This window comes from Pelobates fuscus, chromosome 13 (genome assembly GCF_036172605.1).
Source record: "Pelobates fuscus isolate aPelFus1 chromosome 13, aPelFus1.pri, whole genome shotgun sequence".
NCBI classification, from domain to species: domain Eukaryota; kingdom Metazoa; phylum Chordata; class Amphibia; order Anura; family Pelobatidae; genus Pelobates; species Pelobates fuscus.
This window is the reverse complement of record NC_086329.1, coordinates 80,756,455-80,775,424: the sequence shown is the minus strand read 5'-3', so window position 1 is coordinate 80,775,424 and position 18,970 is coordinate 80,756,455. Positions and strand designations below refer to the sequence as shown.

At 41.6% G+C, this 18,970-nt stretch overlaps 1 protein-coding gene and 1 long non-coding RNA gene across 2 annotated transcripts in view; both read right to left on the bottom strand.

Moving 5' to 3' along the window:
* Window positions 1-5,002, bottom strand: part of NECTIN4 (nectin cell adhesion molecule 4) — a 62,566-nt gene extending 57,564 nt beyond the window's left edge. Inside the window, exon 1 of the mRNA XM_063439492.1 lies at window positions 4,762-5,002. Within this exon, the coding sequence (XP_063295562.1) occupies window positions 4,762-4,855 (94 nt within the window). The 5' untranslated portion in view covers window positions 4,856-5,002. The remainder of the gene's footprint in view (window positions 1-4,761) is intronic.
* Window positions 1-18,970, bottom strand: part of LOC134582826 (uncharacterized) — an 859,230-nt gene that overhangs the window by 58,474 nt on the left and 781,786 nt on the right. The gene's annotated exons all lie outside the window — the stretch shown is intronic.

The window sequence follows — 18,970 nt, the reverse complement described above, 5'->3', positions numbered from 1 at the left end:
TGTTTGTGAAAGTCATACTCTGGAGATGATGTAAAACTGGGAGGACACTGTGAATTTAATCTGGGAAAGAGTATAGAAAGAGAGGGGCAGTTTTTAGGGTTTTACCTAATTCAGCCAAAGAGGACACTAAACTAGCAAATATGGACAAAAAATAACCTATAAATTTGTATATGTGTATATCTGGAGTGTTTTAAAGGATCTATCCAATTCAGGGACTTTTTGTTTATTCCCATAAAACAAATATTAAGATAAATATCAGCAATTAATAATTTGTTAAAAAAAAATGTTAGGAGTAAATAATTAGTGCATTGCTGGCATTCTTCTACAGTCCTATTGCAATCTTTTTTTAACTGGTTCCTGTACATGTAAAAAAAAATGCTCAATATATTCTGAAACACATTGAGATTTATTGTCCCCGACATTGTTTTAAGTTATCTGATTCATAGTTAATTAGAGTACAGAGTCCAACATAAACATGCAGGACAGACATTGACTGCACATGGTTGCTCCAGTCTTCCAGTGGACAAATATGCTTGTTATTCTATTTTATGATACAGTTTGTCAATGTATACTTAGTGTACACAAATTTGACATTCTAATTGAGAACACCACTCTCTGCATGATAGGGGTATCAATTAGGGGAGATCCCAACATTTGCAATGATAGCAGATTTTAAATGAACACAGCACTCTGAATTATAGAACACAGCTCTGAATACAAATTCCACATTCTAAATGATACAATGCCACATTCTAACAAATTATGAAAATGAATGTCCTAAATGATTAAAAATGCTAAATGACAATACACCATTCCAAACAAAATACCAATTTCTAAGTAAGAATGCGGTGTTCTAAAATGATGCCACATTCAGAATAAGAAATCCGCTTAATTTAATGAAACTACATTCTAAACAACAATGCAACATTTATACAATGACCTACGCTCAGCACACAGTACCTAATGCCTTTCTATCCTCTATCACTAGCCAAACGTTTCTGTTAGTCTGTTTTGCAGTATACAATATCTTTGTACTTTTCTATAATTTGCATTAAATTTCACATATACAATACCCATTATTATTCATAGAATGTGGAAACAGACATTTTTTTTCCCTTGGCTACTCTCGATATGTGACAGTTGCGTGATTGTAGATTGATGACTGGCTGAGAAAATCATTTAAGATGCAGTTATCTCTGACCTCTATAAAAGTAAGTGTTCATTCTTCTATGAATATGATCCATTGCAGTGGTTCCAAACCTAAGCCTCGAGGCACAGAACCAGTCTAGGACTAATTCATTTCCCAGTTCTGTTCCTTCCAGGACACCAACATTAACTGGACTTTTGTAATCGCAGATTGGAACCACTGAACTGTAGAACTATTTTATTTGTCTGTTTTGTGTTTTGTTTTTTTTCTTATTCAAATATATCCTATTGCACCTATTGTCAATCAGCTGCTCAGTTGATCAAGCAGGACTATGTGTTTACGTGCTACATATCTGACCTTACAGGGTATTGTATTAATCATTAAGAAGCAGGGATAACCTACCTGTGCATTTTGAAAGGATTAGGGACACATTAAATGCAGACAGGCTTTTGTTCTTTGTTTGTTTTCAACACAAGAGGTTTCATTGCCACATATTTGTTTAATTCGGGTGAGTTTAAGGTAGAGGGAAACAAAACACTTGGGGATGGACCCAGGAATACAGCCAAGTAACTGAAATACTTTCCTTTATAATGCTTTGTATAACATATTTAGTAATGGACGCTATTAATAACATGTCTTGTTTTTAATATACCACATTAGCACCTGCTATTTCCAAATCCAGTTTCTCCAATCGCTAGAATAGAGTAAGGTGCAAAGGCCTGTACTCCTCCCAATCTTACTTCTAGAAATTCACTGGCCTCTGACATAACGAGGCAAACCTCCAACCAGTGACCAACATGTATCTCACTCAAAAGGTCTATGTACCATAAGAAAGACAATATTGCTAATCTTTAGTGCTACATTCTTATAGTATGGCTGGGTTCCATCAAGTGTGATAACAGAATGGAAGTTCTCTCATTGACGTCTACAGGAAACTTGCTCTTCAGTTCCCAGACATGGGAACTTATAGAATCTAGCCCTCAGTCAAGACCACTAATTATATTTGTGATTATCTACATAAGCAAAATAACATGATTTCATTGTCTAGTAAATATAATTTATTTTCTTACTACACTAACATAAGTATATCATGATATGATTTATCAAACATGTATTACTTGATTTAGGAAGGGAGAGGGGTGGCAACACATTCAGAACATACCTTTTCAACCACTAGCCTTCTTTAAAAAAAAAAGAAATAATAATAATATATATATCTTTATTATTTGGCAATTGCCACCTTCTTCCCTGTCATGGAATTTTTGTTTATAACACCTGCAATCCACACCTGCCTGCTCGCCTGACATCTTTCTACAACAGGTACTCACATCAGACTGATGCCCTGAGATACTGGACAGTCCCACTTCTACGCTGTCTGACAGACAATCCTGTCAATACCAGCTTACCTGAAATGGCATTTTCTTCAGAAAATCCAACCTACTTGCGGCCCTGACATTGAGTTTGCATCTGAAACTTGTCTGCTGCCCTGACATTGTTTACATCTGACACATGTACTCCCACCTGCCTGCTGCCCTGACATTGAGTATACATCTAATATATGTACTCTCACCTGTCTGCTATTGTGACATTGTGTATACATCTAAAGAAAAAGTCTCAGGCACTCACTGTGATTGTATCCAGGCAGATTTATTAGAAACGTTTCGACCTGTGAAGGTCTTTATCAATGCTTGATAAAGACCTTCACAGGTCGAAATGTTGCTAATAAATCTGCCTAGATACCAATCACAGTGAGTGCCTGAGACTTTTTCTTCTCATGTATATTTCATGTGTTTTTTTGCTGACCCATGCTCAGTAGCACCCTGGATTGGTATGTTGTGGCTGAGTGTGACCCTATCCTTTTTTTCATTGTGTATACATCTGACATATGTAATCCCATCTGTCTGCTGCCCTGACATTCAGTTTACATCTCATTGTATATACTCTCACCTGCCTGCTGTCCTGACATTGAAATTGCATTTGACACATGTACTCCCACCTGTCTGCTGCCTTGACATTGAGATTGCATCTGAATCATGTACTCCCACCTGCCTGCTGCCCTGACATTGAGTTTACATCTAATTCTATATACTCTCACCTGCCTGCTGCCCTGACATTGAGTTTACATCTAATTTTATATACTCTCACCTGCCTGCTGCCCTGACATTATGTTTACTTCTAATTCTATATACTCTCACCTGTCTGCTGCCCTGACATTATGTTTACTTCTAATTATATATACTCTCACCTGTCTGCCCTGACATTGAGTTTACACCTTGCAACATATACACCCACCTGTTTGCTGCTTTAATATTGAGTTTACATCTAATATCGCGTTTACATCAGCCTGCCCTGACACTGACTTTGCTGCTTTATATCCTTACAACTAATTTCATTCTCCCAGTCCAGCAATCATGTATACACATAAATCTTTAATTACAGATTTCCATCAGGGCTGGCCTTTTTTTTTGTTTTACAAGAAATTATCTCAAATTATAAAGACAAATCATGCATGCCATAAACCCTACCAGCAGCTGTCATGATTGTGTGACATGGCTTCCAAGCGTGTAATCAGTACAGGCATGGTGACTTGTATGGGTTAAGTAGGGTAGTTCTGTGTAATTGCATCTACTTATATATTAATATATATTTCACAGGTTATATGTTTGTGATTCAGAGGTTTTGTATTCAGGTTATTCTGAGTCTCACTACCATCTGTGATCAAAGTCACTCGTAAAAGAGAACTGTTTGGGAAAAATGTTTAATATGGAAAATGGGGGGATTAGAATTTTTCAGTATGGGGAAATGGGGGGATATTCAGTATGGGAATTAAAGGGAGAGGGTGCTATTATGGGGAATATGAAGTATGGGAATGACATATTGTCTGAATGAGGTTGGGGAGACACTAGAAAACATACATTAAAGTTATACATATATGGGGCTCAATATGCAGAGATTCAAAGAGGCAGACATTTTAATATGACAGGAAACAGTATTAAAGATGATTTTGGGATAATCAGGAAAGTGAACAAAGATTGTTTAAAGAGAGAAATAATAAAGTGGCCAGACAGGAGTCTGAAATTAAAGGATGGGGGTTTGAAAGGAGTGTTCAAAGTGACACCAAGTAAAAGAAGGGGGGGGGGGGGTAACTTCAAACACAGGGCAGGGCACATGGAGACAGTAAATTTATTAAGATTTCAAGCACTGTTTCATGCTACTAATGCAGAGAATGGGATTTCCAGGCGGTTATCTATTAGCGTCTAAAATCCACAAGACATTTCTCCAACACTTACTGTACACCTGTAACAGATTCCTGACCTAAAGACAAATACCGATATGTGTCTGTTCTACAAGACAGAACAATGTATAGATTCATTAACCTCACCCCGAATAACTTGCTTTTTAAACAGAACAAAGCTACAGCCACCACTTTTGCTGAGTGTAATCCATGCTTTTCATGCAAATAACCTTAAGTAAACAGTCAGCTCTTTAGACAAAGCCAGACTTGCAAAGAGTGTACTGTTTCACTTTGCTCTGTTTGAACTTTTTTTTTTTGACGAGTGTTAAGGTAGATATCAGAAAGTTAACGTTCTGTAGTCAAAGTAACTTTTTTTTACCTGCAGAAAACTGGACAACGAGCAACGCTTTCAGCCACAGCCAGTGCCACCTCATGCCACCTGCTGCTGGGGAGTCCCGATGAGCTCTTGGCATTTTATTTGTCCCGATGGCTTGTTCCAAAACACCCTTTATAGAATTAACCAGAAAAGTGCCAGAGTCTGTACAATCCAGATCGTCTCTGCTTCAAACAGTGACTGTGCCTCCTAGTCTCTCCTGTCTCTCGATATTTCCTTCTTTGAAACATGGATTTAAAAGTTGACTAACCTGCTTTCTACCACTGCCAAAGCAAATCATTCTGCCTTTTTTTGTAGGCGTGACATAGGGAGGGACAGGTTTTGGTATTTTACTTTTGCTGTTGTTGTTTCTTTTATAAGACATAGGTGAAATATTAGAGTGGACTAATATTTTAATGTATATTATAGTTAAACCCAGAAATGTTTGTGAAATGTTTACTGGGCAATTTTTTTTACAAACATGACAAAACTTGTGGCTTCCTGATTTTACATTATATTTATCATGTTTACACGGACTCTTTGGTTTATGTGATTTTACAAACAAAAGTGTGGGTTATGGGCACTTGGTTCATATTACTGTGTTAGATATTGATTTATAGCAGCTGAAAACACTGTGTGGGTGCTCCAAAATCACCCACTAAATAGAACATATACAGGTAAACACAATACCAGGTGTTTAAAGTGCTTATTACCCCAAACACCCAATACTTGTAGTGCAGCGCTGTTTTGGATTCAAACCTACCCTTTCAAAAATTCAGGGCAAGTTAGACCATACAAGAAAAAAGAAATATAAAACAGTGGTGTAGGTGAGTGGTATTTAACTCACATGTTTAGGAGCCTTTAACATATAGGCTCCAAAGTTGAATACAGGTGTGTCTCGGGGTGACACACTACCCCTTTCGTTTTGGTGGTGATGGTAGTTGAGAGTATACAACAGGGCAAAAATGAAGAGAAAACTTCCAAGTGCAGTGAGTTAGTATCTTATTTGTGAACTATAACACACACTAGAGAGCGCTCACCTAGTGCGGCGCCTTAGAAAACTGGCTCTGAGTTTGAAGCATGGATGTGTCATTTCAGGATGACACAACCCCTTGGTACCCGATATAGGAAGCTTGGATCAGTGATATATTCAACGTACACACAGTGCTCTTTATTTGGTAAGAGGAATTAAAAGATAAAAAAAATGAATAAAAAAATCAATATAAAATACAAATATCCTGTGGATGCTCCGACTGCCAAGACGTGTTTCTCCTATCCTGTAGGCTTTCTCAATCAGCTGTCTTTTGTTTATTTGTCATAAACGTGGATGTATGCTTATGTTGGTTGGCAGAATAACATAATTCAAAGTTCAGTAGGTGGTATTAGCATGGGCACTCAGGCAATAGGAAAGGACAAATTCAAACAAACTGACTTGACTTTTACTTTTGTGCTCCATCCCACTTGAAGGAACACTCCAAGCACCATAACCACTACAGCTGATTGTGCCCCCCACACTTTCTTAAGGAGTCAACCCAAATTTGAATGGTTAGACTGTTTACCTGTTGTCCTCTGGATGCTTCTCAACGCCTCCACTACAATCTCAGGAACGCCAGAAGATCCTCAGTAAGAACTTCTGTTAGCTTTCTTTAGCTAAGTTCTGCAATGCAAGGCTTAGCGCTTTGGCTGAGAGTGATCCGCTGTTCCTTTAAATGCTATACGCTAATGCTAAACATTACAGAACATGTGCACCATGTTACAGCTATAGGACAATAGTTTATATTCCAGTACATTAAATGTGTTCGCAGAGCGCTGGACGCACAATTAATTCAGGGTTAAGACAACCATACCTGCTCTTTCTCCATGAACAGGAGTCTTCCCTTGGCAAGCACACCTCAAGAGATGAATGGGAGATACCAACCAAAAAACGCCTAATTTTAAGATGAGATATTATATCTAAAAAAAAGAGAGAGAGAGAACAACCACCAGGTTAGGTGGCCATTAAGGCTTGAAACAGAGGTCAGATGGAACAATGTCCAAAAGGTATAATATATTTCATCTCTCTGGAAACAAACAACACAAACAGGATTATTTGCTAAAGTGATAAGTGTCAGGAATTCAAAGTGAATTTTAACATTTAGGCTAAAACAATACATTTAGAAAAATTCTCCAAGTAAATTTTGTGTTCAGTTTGGCTATTTTGGCCTTACATTAAAGATTTACTTGAAATGCCTAGCAATTTAATAACTGTGATTGTGTGTTATCTCTTTTTTTTTTTTTTTTTTACATTTGTCAGGCAACAGGCTTATTCTGTTTGTGAGGGCAGATTCTAAGAGGGAAAGATGAGATCTTCACAGTATGTAGTCAGATTCACGAGGCAGTGGGTAGATTTCCAGGGTGATATAGCAGATTATGGCAGGTTCCTTTGGTGGGTAGGCAAAACCCCAAAATAATTTGGCAGATTCTTGGAGTGAATAGACAGATTCTTCAGCTCTTAAGGAGTAGATTCTTGGGGTATATCAGTTTGATACATCTCAATAGGCAGATTATGAAATTGAAAAAGCATATTCCTAGGTTCTAGTGGCAATTTGGGGCAGGCTGTGCTAATTAACTTATTGTCTTAAATTGTTAAGTGAATTATATTCTTTAATTTATTATAGCGTAGATATTTCGCTTTGGGATCATTTTAAACAGTGTGCGAAATAAGATCTGATTAAAAAAGGTGTGACGTGCAAACACACAAACAATGACAAAATAAACCTTTTTATACCCCTAGTAAGTACAGCTAAACATTGGCACTCCTTATGCTGAAAGACCTGGAAGGGGATAGAAACAGACATTTTCACATTTGTCACACTGATCTCAAACAGACAGCCAAAGGCAACAGGATCAACAATCAACAAGCCTCATTGTTTGCACTGGAGGGTAGATCTCTGCAAATGTAAGCTGGGGGGCATACAAGAGGTGGTTAGGCTGGTTCCTATTCTCTGTGCCTGGTAAAAGGAGAGATTTCCTGCTCATTGGGGTTTGGCACCTTACTTAAGTAACTTGCATTTTATGTTGGCTTGTGCTACACTGTTTAGTATACTTGTGCATTCAGTTTAAAATTAATTGCAATTTATTTGAATTCTGGGGGATTGAATTATATAATTCCAAAACACTTCTGGCAGTGATGTAAAAAAATTAAAGATAGGGGAAAGCCACTAAATGTTGATATTATTCACAGATCAAGCGAGAAGGAGGGGAAGAAGAAAAGGAGCACAAATCTAAATTTCTATATTTTCATTTTATTTAGAAATAGAGTTTTTTTTATTGCTCTTCCCTTTTTCCTTTATGTTTGTTACTTCTCCACACTTGATCTGTGAACCAAGTGAGATGTGTGTTATTTATATTATATATATATATGTTTTGCAGTACATTGATTTGCTCAAATTATTTTTTCCCAATTGATTGCATGGGTGAAATTTGGGCAAAACAAAATTCCACATGGATAAATTTAGATTTACCTGGAAAAAAAAAGATTTAGATGAGAATTTTTACAAACCAATTTTTTTCACTGTGCACAAGTCTGCTGCTTGGTTCAGATCAGCTGTGATTTTCTTAGGGAAGGTTGTATCAGTTTGTTTACAAAAACTAAAGAAAATCTACATTGAGATAAAGTACCAATTGCCAAAAACAAAAAATACAACCCTTAATTTGTCAGAAAATCAACTGACCAAAAGACAAAGGAACTCTTGAATGGAATTTCTTCTTAAGAACAAACAGCTTTAAAAGGTGCTTACCTGCATGCTTAACTCTCATTCAGTGATTTTTTACAGGTGAAATGACATAAAAGAACTCATTGTGAACATAATGATCGAGAGAATGTGTCAATAGAGTGATTTTTGAGATACCTGAACAGGAGTTTCGGTCTGTCCCAAATCTTGTTAGGGCTAGGAATACCAGCAAATATTCCCGCTAAGAGATGGTTATTTGATTTCTGAACCATTAACAAATTCTGTGATGAATTATGACAGTGATATTAGCAAAATATACCCATTTTCTTTATCACGTGGTCTGGGGGCATGCAATATATAGATTTGACAGAAGGAGGCCTCTGGAGTGGCAAGGTGTGACATGACATATCTTTGTGACCTCTAACTGTACAGACTATTTTTCCCTCAACTCCAGTGCACCAACACGTGTTATGAATGCTATAACCACTTCCTCGTCAAACTCTGTGGTCACTTATAAATTCCAGGTGCATCATGCATAACCATTATGGCTTGGCAGCCTAGTCGGTCCTTGATACTGCAATCTCACAGGAAATATCCCAGAGGATGACCATGATTGGAGAAAACAGACTGTGAGCCACCAGCCCATACACAAACTATATAGCGTTGGCCTTCAGAGGTCTTGTGCAAATCCTGCCAGCAGCCTCACTTCTGCAGTACTGTGCCAATAAGCAACCCAAAGAACCTCCTGCTATTTTAATCCTCAAAATAATAGTGTGAGGAACCTACAAGGCCTAAATCTTAGAATTCCAGAAGCAGTTGTTCACCTGGACCTCTTGCTAGTCCTCCCATGTCTGAGATAGTGTCTAGGCGAAGAGTAGAGACAGAGAGCAGAAGGACATTAGGAATACAAAATATAATGGGTGAGGGTCAAGAATACTGAAGTCAAAAAAGCAAGCTCCTTCTAGCAAAGTGAAACCACAATAGAGCAATGAGGTTGGCTTGTCTAGGTACTCCCCTATGAGTGCAATATGATGCATCCACTGTGTGTAGGAGGAATTAGAAAGCATTCAAGCTGCAATTGAGTGTAAAAGACTTATCAGAACATTTTTTTATGGCAGGGAAATTGTGATAATTAGTGATGTCCCGAACGGTTCGCTGGCGAACATAGCGTGTTCGCGTTCGCCACGGATGGCGAACATATGCGATGTTCGGTCTGCCCCCTATTCGTTATCATTGAGTAAACTTTGACCCTGTACCTCACAGTCAGCAGACACATTCCAGCCAATCAGCAGCAGACCCTCCCTCCCAGATCCTCCCACCTCCTAGACAGCATACAATTTAGATTAATTCTGAAGCTGCATTAATATATATATTTTTATTTATACATTATCCTCCATAGCCAGTAACCTGTGTTTATTATACATTATCCCCCCATAGCCAGTAACCTGTGTTTGGGGGGGAACTAATGTCCTCCCACCTGGCCCCCACCCCTGAGCGGTGGGTGGGGGCCCTAAACAAAAGTAAGGGGGGAGGACCTAATGTCCTCCCCCCTGGCCCCCACCCCTGAGCGGTGGGTGGGGACCTTAAATACCAATAGGAGGGGACCTATTGTCCTCCCCCCCGGCCCCCACCCCTGAGCGGCAGGTGGGGGCCCTAAAAAAGTCCCCCCAGGTGACTAGGGGTCCCCAAACCCCTAGTCACCCCCTCCCCCCCAAAAAAGTATCCCCCTACCTACCCCCCTCACCCTAAAAATAATGAGGAGGGACCTTTAACTAAGAACCTGTAAAGAAAAAGAAAAAAAACTTACCATTCAATGTTTTCTTTCTTCTAAAATGTTATTTTTTTCAGCCCCAAAAAAGGGCAAATAAAAAACCATAATAACCGACGCAATAAAAAAAAAAAAAAAACGAGCGCAAAAAAAAATAATCCATCTTCACCCATGGAGGGCTCCGCGCAGACTGAGCTCTGCAGGGCGGGGGAAGGCTTATAAAGCCCTGCAATTAGGCTCAGAGCACTCTGATTGGTGGGTTTAAGCATTAGTTCCCCCCCCCCTTATTCTTGTTTAGGGCCCCCACCTGCCTATTGAAGTCTATGGCAGTTCGCCGGGTTCGCCCGTTCACGAACATTTGCGGAACTTCGCGTTCGCCGTTCGCGAACGGAAAATTTCATGTTCGCGACATCACTAGTGATAATGCATTGGTTCAATGCAGTTCAAAGGAAATAATAATGATATGATTAAGTCCCTTTTAATGGATAAAACACACTATGCAGTCTATCGTAAAGCCCATCTGTGTTATGCATTTTTTTTATTTGTATTTTTGGTTATACAGTGTCAGGATCGGGACAGGGATCCAACACGCAGAGTACAAACAGTAGCCAGATACGTATACCGGACCTTAGAATGGCCGGACTAACGTAAGTAGTACAGTATAGAATGGTCAAAGACAAGCCGAGGTCGAGGGTAACAGAAGACAGGTAAGCGAGAGACAAGCCGAATCAAGGGTAACAGAGATAAGCAGAGTAAGGTAAACAAGCCGGGTCAAAACCAAAAGGGATAATAGAATACACAAGCACTGAGTGACTAGAACAAGCTAGAACCACGACAGGGCAATGAGCTAATGAAAGAAGCTCTGTTAAATACCCTGTTCAGAGCAGTAACCACGCCTCCAAGGCGTCCTGATTGGTCCTGCAGCCATTGACTGACAGGTTGTTCCGGGGGAGTGTCCTGATGACTACTTCCTGCCTAGATGCTGTAAAAGGCAGTCACTCCCTCGCGGCCGGCCTAGCATGACCGGATAGACCGCGGGGAAGGGAGCCATCAGACCGTCTGGATGGAGGAACAGCTAAGTCTCTACCTCTTTCGGAGGTAGAGACCACAGGTACCCTGACAGTACCCCCCCTCTCAGATACGCCCACCGGGCGGAATGAACCGGGACGAGATGGGAAGCGAGAGTGATACGCCCTGCGGAGACGGGGAGCATGAACATCCTCCTGAGGTACCCAACTCCTCTCCTCAGGACCATATCCCTTCCAATCAACCAGATATTGTACTCTCCCCCGGGAGATTCGAGAATCAATAATAGAGTTAACCTCATACTCCTCCTGACCCTCCACCTGAACGGGGCGAGGAGGGGCTATTGTGGAGGAAAATCTGTTACATATGAGTGGTTTCAGCAATGAAACGTGAAACGAGTTCGGGATGCGTAAGGTATTAGGAAGAGCTAAACGATACGCAACTGGATTGATACGGGTCAGCACCCTGTAGGGTCCAATATAACGAGGAGCGAACTTCATGGAGGGCACTTTTAAACGGATGTTCCTCGTGCTCAGCCATACCCTATCACCTGGAACAAAGACCGGAGCTGCCCTTCTACGTTTATCAGCGTGTTTCTTGACCAACATAGAGTTGTGCACAAGGATTTGTCGAGTTTGATCCCACAACTTCCTCAAATTGGCAACATGAACATCAACCGACGGCACCCCCTGGGAAGGGGAATCCGAAGGAAGAATAGACGGATGAAAACCATAATTCATGAAGAAGGGGCTTGAATGAGTAGAATCGCAAACGAGATTGTTGTGTGCAAACTCCGCCCAAGGAATCAAACCGACCCAATCATCCTGGTGATCAGAAACAAAGCATCGTAAATATTGTTCGATTTTCTGGTTGGTGCGTTCAGCAGCTCCGTTAGACTGAGGATGATAGGCAGAAGAAAAGTTTAATTTAATACCAAGTTGAGAGCAGAAGGACCTCCAAAAGCGGGAAACAAATTGGGAGCCTCTGTCCGATACAATTTGAGAGGGTATCCCATGTAGGCGAAAAATCTCCTTAGCGAATATCTCTGCCAATTCGGGAGAAGACGGGAGTTTAGGCAGGGGAATGAAGTGTGCCATCTTAGTAAACCTGTCAACCACGGTGAGGATAACAGTCTGTTTTTTAGAGATAGGTAGATCGACAATAAAGTCCATGGCCAAACAGGACCATGGTTTTTCTGGAACCTCCAAGGGGTGCAGGAATCCACATGGAAGCGTATGGGGTTGTTTGGTTTTAGTACAAACTTCACATGCAGCGATGAACTCCTCAATATCCCTCCGTAAAGCAGGCCACCAGAAGTCCTTAGAGATCAAGGCGTAAGTTTTGCGAATACCAGGATGTCCCGCCATCTTGCTATTATGTAAACACTGTAAAAGTTCCAGTTGAAGAGCAGGAGGAACGAAATGACGGCCCGCAGGAGTCTGTTTAGGTGCTAGATGTTGCAACTTAATGATCTCGGCCAGTAATGGAGAATGAATCCTGAGATTCGTATTAGCAATGATATTGCATTTCGGAACTATAGAAGAAAGAACTGGTTCAGGTACAGTAGAAGGTTCATATTGGCGAGATAATGCATCGGCTTTAGAGTTTTTAGAACCAGGTCTGTAAGTCAGTACATAATTGAAGTGAGTCAGGAATAAGGACCAACGAGCTTGTCTAGAGGATAAGCGCTTAGCCTCCCCAATATAGGACAAGTTTTTGTGGTCCGTCAAAATCGTAATAGGGTGTAGGGTCCCCTCCAACAAATGTCTCCACTCCTTTAAGGCTTTAATGACTGCTAACAGTTCCCTTTCCCCGATGTCATATCTGCTCTCAGGCCCAGAAAATTTCTTAGAAAAAAAACCACAAGGGTGTAACGGTTTATCCACCCCTAACCTTTGAGACAGAACAGCCCCAACTGCTGTCTCAGAGGCATCGACCTCGAGCAAGAAAGGCAGAGTCGTATCAGGATGGACTAGAATGGGAGCCGAGGCAAAAAGTTCCTTGAGAGTCTTGAAAGCACCAAGAGCTTCCTTAGACCAGAACTTAGTATCAGCCCCTTGTTTGGTCATATTGGTAATAGGCGCAATGATAGAGGAGTATCCTTTAATGAAGCGCCTATAGTAGTTGGAAAAACCAATAAACCTTTGGATAGCCTTGAGTCCTTTGGGCAAGGGCCAGTCTAAAATAGATTGGAGTTTTACAGGATCCATTTTAAAACCCTCCCCAGAAATCACGTATCCAAGAAAGTCTACCTGAGACTGATCAAAACTGCACTTTTCCAATTTGCAATATAGACCATGTTGCAGCAGCTTGTGTAATACCTTTCTGACCTGTCTATGGTGAGTCTCAATCTCCTTAGAGTGTATTAGTATGTCGTCCAGGTAAACAATAACACAATCATGCTGAAACTCCCTAAGTACCTCATTAATCAAATCTTGAAATACTGCAGGAGCATTGCATAGTCCAAATGGCATAACAGTGTATTCGTAATGGCCATACCGGGTATTGAATGCCGTCATCCACTCGTGACCTTGCTGGATTCTCACCAAATTGTAAGCCCCTCTGAGATCTAACTTGGTGAAGATTTTGGAGCCCTTAAGACGATCAAATAACTCGGTAATCAGTGGGATAGGATAGGCATTTCTGACAGTTATTTTATTCAAGCCTCGGTAATCGATACAAGGTCTCAGCGTGCCATCCTTCTTCTTAATGAAAAAGAACCCAGCCCCGGCCGGAGAAGAAGACCTCCTGATGAATCCCTTTTCTAAATTCTCCCGAATATACTCCTCTAGAACCGAGTTTTCCTGAACAGACAAAGGATATACATGGCCCCTCGGAGGCATAGTGCCGGGTAGCAGCTTAATCTTACAGTCAAATGACCTGTGTGGAGGCAAAGAATCGGCATTCTTCTTGTCAAACACTGCCCTTAAGTCTAGGTAAAGGTCTGGTATTTGTCTTTCTGTGGACTGAGTAGGATTCTCCGGTATGTTAATATTAGCTAATGGAGAAACCTTGCACAAACACCGATCCTGGCAGCCCTGGCCCCACGAGAGTATCTCTCCTAACTCCCAATCGATAATAGGGTTATGTTTTTTCAACCATGGGTACCCCAGAACTATGGGAACGGAAGGAGACGAAATGAGCAGAAGAGATAAATTCTCCACGTGTAGGATACCAACATTTAAATCAATGGGTACGGTCTCACGAAAGATAACAGGGTCTAGTAGTGGTCTACCATCTATGGCCTCAACGGCCAAAGGTGTCTCCCTTAGCTGGGATGGAAAATTGTTCTTACTAGCAAAGGCTTGGTCGATAAAATTCTCAGCAGCACCGGAATCTATCAATGCCATAGCCCTTACTACTTCCTTCCCCCAAGTTAAGGAAACTGGTAGCAGAAGCCTGTGATCCTTATAATTAGGAGTAGAGGACAAAATAGAAACACCCAAGGCCTGTCCTCTAGAGGGACTTAGGTGCGAGCGTTTCCCGGGCGGTTAGAACAGTTCGAGAGTAAATGACCCTTGGCTCCACAATACATACACAAACCCTCTCTTCTCCTGTGCTGTCTTTCCTCCTCAGAGAGGCGGGTATACCCTATCTGCATAGGTTCAGTAAGCAAAGATATCGTGGAGTCAGGACTTGGAAAAGCAGGAGCTAACCTAAAAGAAGGTCTCTGGTTCCTCTCTCGAGTGTTCTGTCTCTCTCTTAGACGTTCATCTATACGAGAGATGAACGAAATTAAATCCTCTAAATTCACAGGGAGTTCTCTGGTAGCAACCTCATCAAGGATTACATCAGATAGGCCATTCAAAAATACATCCATATACGCCTGCTCATTCCACTTGATTTCTGCCGCCAGAGACCTGAACTCTAGTGCATAATCCACCAGTGTTCGGTTCTCCTGTCTCAGGCGCAACAGTAATCTGGCTGCATTAACCTTTCTACCTGGAGGGTCAAATGTTCTTCTAAAAGCAGCTACAAATGCGTTATAGTTATAAACTAATGGGTTATCGTTCTCCCATAGTGGGTTGTCCCATCTCAGAGCTTTCTCAATGAGTAGGGTGATAATAAATCCTACTTTTGCCCTATCTGTAGGATAAGAGCGAGGTTGCAATTCAAAGTGGATACTAATTTGGTTTAAAAAACCACGACACTTCTCAGGAGCCCCACCATAGCGTACTGGGGGGGTAATGCGAGAAGAAGCACCCACTGTGGTTACCTCTAGACCTGAACAGACAGGAGAAACAGGGGTATTACGTATCTCCTCTGGTGGGTTATTGGCACAAGCTAATAGAGCCTGTAGCGCAAGCGCCATCTGATCCATTCTGTGATCCATGGCTTCAAACCTAGGATCAGGAGCAGCCAGCTGACTGTTTGTACTTGCAGGATCCATTGGCCCTGTCGTAATGTCAGGATCGGGACAGGGATCCAACACGCAGAGTACAAACAGTAGCCAGATACGTATACCAGACCTTAGAATGGCCGGACTAACGTAAGTAGTACAGTATAGAATGGTCAAAGACAAGCCGAGGTCGAGGGTAACAGAAGACAGGTAAGCGAGAGACAAGCCGAATCAAGGGTAACAGAGATAAGCAGAGTAAGGTAAACAAGCCGGGTCAAAACCAAAAGGGATAATAGAATACACAAGCACTGAGTGACTAGAACAAGCTAGAACCACGACAGGGCAATGAGCTAATGAAAGAAGCTCTGTTAAATACCCTGTTCAGAGCAGTAACCACCCCTCCAAGGCGTCCTGATTGGTCCTGCAGCCATTGACTGACAGGTTGTTCCGGGGGAGTGTCCTGATGACTACTTCCTGCCTAGATGCTGTAAAAGGCAGTCACTCCCTCGCGGCCGGCCTAGCATGACCGGATAGACCGCGGGGAAGGGAGCCATCAGACCGTCTGGATGGAGGAACAGCTAAGTCTCTACCTCTTTCGGAGGTAGAGACCACAGGTACCCTGACATACAGATGCATATTTAAATACTGACACTGACCTATATCACATTGGAGAACAGCGCATTTGCTCCGAGAGTCTGAGCGTCCTGTCCTGGTAACCAGGGCCGGATTAACATAGGGGCTGATGGAGCTGCAGCTCCAGGCCCATGCCCATGAAATAGGCCCATTGATTAAAAAAAAATTAAAAAAATATATATATATTTTTTTTTCTATTTTTCTTTTTTTTACACACACTACTCTTAGGGTTTCCACCTGGCAGGTACTTTATTGGCACAGCCAGTATTTGAGGCTGCCTGGCCAGTGTCGATATTGCAGTCATACTGGCAATACAAATGCTGGTACAGTGGAACATCGGTTTACGAATTTAGTGCGTTCTCTGGGACGTTTCTTATTGCGAAAAATTTGTAAACCGAATCGCGGTTTCCCATAGGAATGCATTGAAAACCAATGAATCCATTCTGGAGGTCAGAAAAAAGTCAAAATGAGCTGTCATGGAAACCAACCCACAATGCAGAACACACAATAAAAGGCATGCAAACGACAAAGCTCAGCTCCCTACCTTTCCACAGCTTGAGAAATGCACCAAAAAGTCCCAAAACAATTGCAAACTATTTCGAGAATGGCTCCAAAACTCAATGCAAAATCCGCTCCAACACCTCCACACTCGACGCCACGTGCTACCCACAGGATCCAGCATGCAAGGGGTGGTGCTATAAATCTCCTAATTGTAAACCGAGGCATTATTTTCCAAGGATTTTCATTTGAAAACTGAAAATTAAACAGAGATTATGATGCAATCCCAGCACTGGCCAGTAGTGTGGAGATAGGCATGGATAGGATGTTCCAACATATCCCTCCCTGCCTATCTCTACTCAATGATCCGCAAGGAAGCAGCTACAGAGAGTCCAGACAGAATCCCCTAGCTGGCAGAGACAGCCTAAAGTTCAGGAAAGTGAGGGATGGAGGGAAAGGGTGCAAGGAGACATGGGGGCACTGGGATATATGGGTACACTGAGACACTAAGGGACATTGGGACACATTATGATACAGACACTTGGGAACACTGGGAGACATGGGGACACAGACACTAGGGACACAGTGTCCCCATGTCTCCCAGGCAGTGTCCCTAGTCTCTGTGTCCCTGGTGTCTCAGTGTCCCCATGTCTTCAAGTGTCCTTTAGTCTCCTAGTGCCTCCATGTGTCCCAGCCAGTATCCCCAAGTGTCTGTGTCCCCATGTCTCCCAGTGTCCCAATGTCTCCTAGCCTGTGTCCCTAGTGTCTCAGTGTCCCCATGTCTTCAAGTGTCCGCCAGGTCTCCCAGTGTCCCAGCTCAGGGTGCTGTTTGCATGGTATGCCCTTAGTTGTCCAGCTTGCATGATTGGCAGGCAGCCTGACATGCATTCATGCCAGGCTGGCCTTCCAATTCTTTGGGCAGACATGCCCCCTTTTGGGGCATGTACGCCCCTTTTGGCAGGTTACATGATCTGCATCAGTGGCACACCCTTTTACTGCGGCCATTGACTTCCTGCTTCACTTGACACTGCTATTATGAGTTATGGATTTACTTGAAAGATGAAAACATAAATTAAAGAGAGATTAGCATAGGGTATGTGTTTTCTTATAGCTGCTGTTTTATTTCCCTCCAGCACCATCTCCATCAGATACATGACGCTTGGGAATGTTTTAGTGTTTTTGGTTGATAAGATTCTGTAATTAGGCCTATCATAATTGTCAGCACCCGGCCCACTGGGGTATTAATCTGGCCCTGCTGGTAACTGCCTGTGGAGGGTTTGTGCCCTCACTGAAAAAGTCATGATGTGTGTTGCACGTTTGGGTTGCATGCCTTTTACAGTCTGTAGTAGTGAATTCATGAGAGTGCCAAATTTAAGTAAATTTAAGCGTTTACATTAGAGAACCCAAGCTTTTGTTCTTAGACTGCCTTTAATTATGATGTGATGCTCTTTAACGTGAAATGGCAGTTAAAGAAACATTCCAAACACCACAACCACTACAACTTGCTGTGGTAGGTATGGTGTCAATATTGCTTTGATCAATCCATTCTATTTAGAGCTAAAAGAAGGATCAAACTCTCTGGCTATAGTGCACCTGCTTACCCGTTCTGTAGCTCATTTGAATGATGTATTCCCTGGCACAGACTGAAAGTGTGAAAGGCTGCAAGAGTGAAAGGCAGCAAAGGCTGTACTCAGCTAAACTGCAGCTTTTGCATGGTGTCTTATACCCCAAAGAAAACACACAAGAAAAAAAATACATGCATGTTTGTAAGGGGTATATCGACTACATGGTTTAAAAAAAAATAAAAAAGACTTGGAGTGTTTCTTTAATAATACCCACACCGTAATACCTCAGCCATACATCACACTCTAACCTTCGTGGTGGCCAAGTTAATGTCATAATTTGTAGCAGGATTTTTGTTTTTTTTAATTAAAATGTTCTTGCTAGTTGCCCAGTTACAAAAAATAAAATCAGGTGCACATATGATACACAGTAATGTGAAAAATGAGCATTGTTATATAAGTTCAAAACAGTGCGGCGTGGTAAAAAAATCAAGATTTAAACCCAAAATAAACTGAGCATGCAACATCGATGAAAAGACCCCTGGGCCTCACAGAAACAGATGGAAATATAAGATTGACCTCTATAGCATTGACATGTAAGCCTATGATATCCTAAAGAGGCTCTCCCAGACCTCAAGTAGAGATCAACCATGAACAAAAAGTGGTCTCAAAACTG